General features: G+C 45.9%; 1 protein-coding gene across 1 annotated transcript in view; it reads right to left on the reverse strand.

Moving 5' to 3' along the window:
* LOC141108787 (UDP-glucuronosyltransferase 2A2-like) overlaps positions 1 to 5,780 on the reverse strand; it is a 133,490-nt gene extending 127,710 nt beyond the window's left edge. Inside the window, exon 1 of the mRNA XM_073600733.1 lies at positions 5,014 to 5,780. Within this exon, the coding sequence (XP_073456834.1) occupies positions 5,014 to 5,734 (721 nt within the window). The 5' untranslated portion in view covers positions 5,735 to 5,780. The remainder of the gene's footprint in view (positions 1 to 5,013) is intronic.
* Between the last annotated feature and the right edge of the window lie 745 nt (positions 5,781 to 6,525).

The raw sequence follows: 6,525 nt of genomic DNA on the forward strand, positions 1-6,525 counted from the left end.
CCCTGGCCGTTGGTTGTCGGAGTCTGCGGGTGGGGGGCTTATTGGAATCCGGGAGCCCCCTATAATAAGAGGGCCCCCAGATCCTGGCCCCCCACCCTATGTGAATGAGTATGGGGTACATGGTACCCCTACCCATTTACCTAGGGAAAAAGTGTCAATAATAAAACACACTACACAGGTTTTTAAAATAATTTATTAAACAGCTCCGGGGGGGTCTTCTTCCGGCTTCGGGGGTCTTCTTCCGGCTTCGGGGGGTCCCTCCGGTTCCTCTTCTCCCGGCGTCCGGTTGGTTCTTCTCCGCTCTCTCCGGCCTCTTCTCCCGGTGTTCCAGTTCTTCGGCCGGCTCCTCCGCTGTCTTCAGGCCGCTCTTTTGCCAGCGGAGGTCCGGACTTCTGGGCTTCTTGTCTTCTTGTCTTCTTCCCTCTTCTCTTCTCCAGATGTTGACACGATGCTCTCTCCGGCTGGACTGCTCTCTGAGCGCTCCGTTGTGACTTATATAGGCGGAGACCCCGCCCCCTTATGATGTCAGTCCCCGGGCATGCTGGGACTGTGACGTTTTAGGGGGCGTGGTCACCGGGTGATGTTGACCACGCCCCCTAAAATGTCACAGTCCCAGCATGCCCAGCATGACACTTTTTCCCTAGGTGAATGGGTAGGCGTACCATGTACCCCATACTCATTCACATAGGGTGGGGGGCCGGGATCTGGGGGCCCTCTTATTATAGGGGGCTCCCGGATTCCGATAAGCCCCCCGCCCACAGACCCCGACAACCAACGGCCAGGGTTGTCGGGAAGAGGCCCTTGTCCTCATCAACATGGGGACAAGGTGCTTTGGGGGAGGGGGGCCCCGCAGGGCCCCCTCCCCCAAAGCACCCACCCCCCCATGTTGAGGGCATGCGGCCTGGTACGGTTCAGGAGGGGGGGGCGCTCCCTTCGTCCCCACCCCCTTTCCTGACTGGCTGGGCTGCGTGCTTGGATCGGGGTCTGGTATGGATCTTAGGGGGGACCCTTTAAAATCTATATTTGTTTTTCCTATTGCAGCGAGCGCGAAATGCAATACCCTGTCCTTGTGTCGTATCTGGTCTGTTGGACCAGCACACAGACGAGCGGACTTTCCGCCAGAAAATGAGTCCGACGGAAAGATTTAAAACATGTTTCAAATCTAGGTCCGGCGGGCTTTTGGAAAAAGTCTGCCGGAAAAGTCCGCCGGAGCCTACACACGGTCGGATTGTCCGGCAGACTCTGGTCCGCCGGACCAAGTATGCCGGAAAGTCCGCTCGTGTGTACGCGGCATAACAGTCAATTCATATGAAAGGAGCCTGGGGATACTTCTATAGTGAATTAACTACAATAGGTTATGTAGCCAAGTCCTGGGGCCCCTGAAGTCCAATGATGACCTCCAGATTTAGGGACAGCTGACATCCTTCTGTGTAGAGTGGGTTACAAGGCATGGTGGGTGTAATGCAAGGTAGATTGATGGGTGCCAGACACTTCTTAAATGCAAAGAGATTTATTGTCTCTTAAACAGAACTGTGGGAGAGAGGCAATACAACAAAACAAACCAAAAACTCTTGCGCATAAATGTATAAGCCCGACAGTTCAAAGTTCTCGATGGACGGTAGCTTTCAGCCTTGCTCCCCTCAAGGATAGGGAAATCCTAACATACAGACAAAAAACAGAAAAGAGAGGGTGCACCGGTCTTGTGCATTATCTTTAAAAAAGTTTATTAAAAAAGAAAACGTAAAAGTACTACTTACAAGGGTAGATAAAAATCCCGCATAATAGTCAAATGATGGTGGCAGTCTCCAGACCTATGGACAAGACGTGCAGACCGCTGCTGGCTAACGCGTTTCGAAGGTAGCACCTTCTTCTTTAGAGCCTAACAGTATCCATCTCTTACGGTACCTTAAATAGTGTGCTCATCAAGGGAGCACAGACCAAACTGACCTAGGAGCCACTCCCATAAAGTGGGTAGTCCAGAGGGGGGCCCTGACACAGCACCATAGCAACCATTTGTATACACATATAAACATATATAAAAAAACGCACACAAAAAACGCACACAAAAAAAACACACACAAAAATGTGTGGGGAGCACAAGTGCACAGATCTAAAGTGTGATGAGTGTCATAAAGAGAGGGGAGGGGAGAGGGGGGGGAGAGGGGGGGGGCAATGTGCGCATAGTGTGCGATACAGTACACCAGACAGCCAGGCAATCTCTAATCCTAGAAATCCCACAAATGCGGCCACCTGCGCAAACAAAGAAACCCAGCTATCAAATTAAATACAAAAATCAAATACAAAAATCTGCACCATGAACAGCGCACAATAGACTTCACATGAGACTATGATATATAAATAAATACATCAGCAGGACCACATCTCCTTGGATTACAAGTGTGGATGGGTCCTGCTGATGTATTTATTTATATATCATAGTCTCATGTGAAGTCTATTGTGCGCTGTTCATGGTGCAGATTTTTGTATTTGATTTTTGTATTTAATTTAATAGCTGGGTTTCTTTGTTTGCGCAGGTGGCCGCATTTTTGGGATTTCTAGGATTAGAGATTGTCTGGCTGTCTGGTGTACTGTATCGCACACTATGCGCACATTGCCCCCCCCCTCCCCCCCTCTCCCCTCCCCTCTCTTTATGACACTCATCACACTTTAGATCTGTGCACTTGTGCTCCCCACACATTTTTGTGGGTGTTTTTTTGTGTGCGTTTTTTGTGTGCGTTTTTTTATATGTGTATACAAATGGTTGCTATGGTGCTGTGTCAGGGCCTGCCTCTGGACTGCCCACTTTATGGGAGTGGCTCCTAGGTCAGTTTGGTCTGTGCTCCCTTGATGAGCACACTATTTAAGGTACCGTAAGAGATGGATACTGTTGGCTCTGAAGAAGAAGGTGCTACTTTCGAAACGCGTTAGCCAGCAGCGGTCTGCACGTCTTGTCCATAGGTCTGGAGACTGCCACCATCATTTGACTATTATGCGGGATTTTTATCTACCCTTGTGAGTAGTACTTTTACGTTTTCTTTTTTGATAAACTTTTTTAAAGATAATGCACAAGGCCGGTGCGCCCTCTCTTTTCTGTTTTTTGTCTGTGGGAGAGAGGTTTGGGGCCAGGACACCCTTAAGTAGATGCAATGTTAACTGGCAGACTCCAAGACTTCTATAGGCAGACAGCCATGCAGGGAAAGGTATCTAGCCAGACACCACATCTGCTTGAGGAGGAACGCTGTCTCCTATGGCAACAATCTTGTAACAGTTTCTAACAGAGGTTGCAACAAACTCCTTTACTTCTCCTACAATCTCCTATTGTAGAACGTCACTCTGCTGAGCTCCCAGTCCTTCACTAGACTAACAGATCCACTAGCCACTGGATCTTCTGAGCTGTTCCAATCTTCTCACTCAGTATCTTCCTCAAGCATCACCCCGTATCCCTGCTGGGTCCCTAGCTTGGCACACACAGATACTCCTCAAGCGTCACCCCACTGGCCTGCTTGGTCCCTGATTTGGCGCACAATAATGCTCTGCAAGCGTCACCTCCACTGGCTGGGTCCCTGGCTTGGCAGCTGCTAAAGTTTGCCCATTCTTCACCTTTCCTGGCTGGTGAGAATGCTGCTCAGGTACTTGCTTCTGCTACCCTCAGTGGTCTCTGTTAGCAAGGTGGATGGTCCCTTAGTGGCGCCAGCTTCCCTTCTACCTCCGACCACAGCTGGTTCTCCGGCCGGCAGAACCGTTTCTTCTGGTTGGACTGTAAGCCGCAGTCCTAACCCTACGCTGCTCTCTTGCTTCTGGATAGGCCCTCAGACAGTCTAGCAGCCAGATGTCCCCGGGATAGGCCCAAGGCTTATGGCCTAGCAGCCGGGACATTACAACACACGTCCATCCAGACAGCTGTCCAGGTGGCACAGAACCCCCGATCACCTGACTCCACCCAAATAAATAGGCTCTCCCAGCAGGCCAGGGGACCAAAGAAAATCCCTGCCCATTGGCTGAGATACCCTATTAATTCCTAATCTGTCCTTGCGATGCTCATGTCTTACCTAATGCCACCAGATACCTGGACATCTAGTGTCAGAAGAGAGAAGTGGAGCAAATTCCAGAATTAGGGTGAAATCAATTGATCTTCTATCAATTAGCCACGGCAACTATCACTTGGCAAATAAATTTGATAGCAACCCTGCCTAAACATACAGTTATGATGCACACAAAAACACAGACATTGCACCAGTATACTTATAGAGTGCCTATATATCTATCTCTATATATAACATTTTGAGTGTTCACTTAAAGCTTACATTAGGTTACATTTTTTTTTAAAAGATCAGCACAATGGACTGTACTTACATTGAATGAGAAGTGTCCACTGTGCTGGTGGCTGCTAAGTTGAAATATTCTTTGCTTTGCCATCTTCCAGTGCTGCGGTGGTTAATGCAAGATGCTAGAGTTCTCACAGGCACTTGTCAAGAGTACCAACTATGCCCGCCCTTTCTGCCCCCGTGCTTAATTCATAAATGGTGTACTATCACTTGCCACAAAGAAGAGCACTTTATGAATGGAGGATGTGATGATGAATGAAAAGTCCACCTCCTCCATTCATAGATAACTTTTCATTGTTGGAAGCAATGATACAGCTTTTATGAATGGAAGGCGTGGAAAGAACATTCCAACTAACACAGTAACCATCAGCGCAAAGGACACTTTTCATTTAATGTAAGTACAGTCCCTGGTGCTGATACAAAAAAAAAAGATAACTAAACTTAAGCTTTAATACGCAGCTAAAGTAGCATATATTTTGTATAGATACATTCAAATTATATATTTTTATACTATTTCCACATCACTTACACAACACCTAAACTGCACCAAACAGACTTTTCCGGTAGCAAATATTTTCTAAAATAGGTGTATAACACAAGTTTGAATGAAAGAAACATTTTCATGAAGATTAGATGAGAAAAATAATAAAGATTGATTACCCAGACTCCAATTACTTTTCATGCTCACCTAATACTTCACTGTAGTAACCATCCCAGTTGCCAGCAAACACAAGAATGAATAATATGTCTTGAAAAAGATAGAAGTTTGCGTTTTTCCATCTCTCTAGGAAAGACATCCTATCAGTTAGTTCTACCATGGCTCCAGGCACATAGGAAAAGGAGGCTGGAAGATGTCCACATAGTCTCTCCACTGAGTTGCCCATGGAAAATCTTAAAGAATAAACAAATGGAAGTCCAAGAATTTCAGCAATAAGTTCCCCACATTGGCTCACTGGGTCCGAGATCAGGACATCAAACTTCTCATCTTCTAGTTTCTTTAATAATGACTTGTTCTTAAGTACCCCATCACATATATGTTTTGTCAACTTCTGTTGCTCGGTCACCATCTCTTTCATTCTTTGATAGAATTCCCAGTAGGTCATATTAGGTACATCAAAAATACACACATGTAAACTTTCCTCAAGAAACTTTTCATTCTCCTTTTTTGTGAAAGGCACGTCAAAAACTTCATATCGTATCGGTGAGGCTTTACTGGTGTCTGTACCGATTATTAAAGCGGCCGAATGAAGCAACACTGTAACTTCATGATTCCTATTAACAAGTTCATTCAGAATTATTTTCATATTCAAAAAATGACTAGCGTCTTTTGGCCACACCAAAATTCTTCTGGCAGAAACAGTGCAAAGGCTTGTATGCAGGAGCAGAAAAATAATCCCAGTACAGAACATGTTGATGACTCGCTGTGATCTGAAGTTTTGTGAGGTGGTACATAGTATAAAGAGCTTTACAAAAAACTCTGAACACTAGAGGTAAAATGAAACAGTGCTGCTTATGTATTGTTAATAGTAGGCATTTTCCAGGAGACTTTTTAGTAATAAAATTTAAACAGTTTTTCCTAATGTGGAAATTTTTCTCATATTTGGTAATGCAGTGTTGCAATCGAATATGTATTACTGTCAATCTATTTCAACATTGCCTAAAACACTTTACTGGAAATGAAAGCTCATCTGTGGGCAGCAACTATTATTTCTCCCAAAATAACCATGTGAGCGCTGTTGTTACTGAATGGAAGTTAGAAGAGCCAGGTTACACAGCACAGATAATTCTGCTTGCTCCTCTCTCCCATGTCTATAATGCTGTAGCAGCAAAGCACTGCTGGACCCTCGCTAATGTACCCACTCCCTACTCACACTGCTCTCTCACTGTCCTCAGATCTTTGGAAGCTGAGAGCTGTAGGACACAGAGCTCTAAGGGGAAGCCCAAACAGCAGATTGGATTGAGCTAGGCACTGAGAAGAGAGGCCCTACTATCGATACTGTAGCTCTTCTCCTAGCTCTGGTGACCAGGGACATTGAGGGGACTGGTCACCCTGCTCACAAAGAGTTGGCAGAGAAGAATGGTCTCCTGAACACGAAGACATCTCCCTGTATGAGTGTCAATGTTGACAATGGATTATACAGGATACATAGGCAACCTGCACAAATGCCCTGTTATATTTTTATCTGTGATTGGAGTGGGA

Source organism: Aquarana catesbeiana, linkage group LG01 (genome assembly GCF_042186555.1).
Source record: "Aquarana catesbeiana isolate 2022-GZ linkage group LG01, ASM4218655v1, whole genome shotgun sequence".
Lineage (NCBI taxonomy): Eukaryota > Metazoa > Chordata > Amphibia > Anura > Ranidae > Aquarana > Aquarana catesbeiana.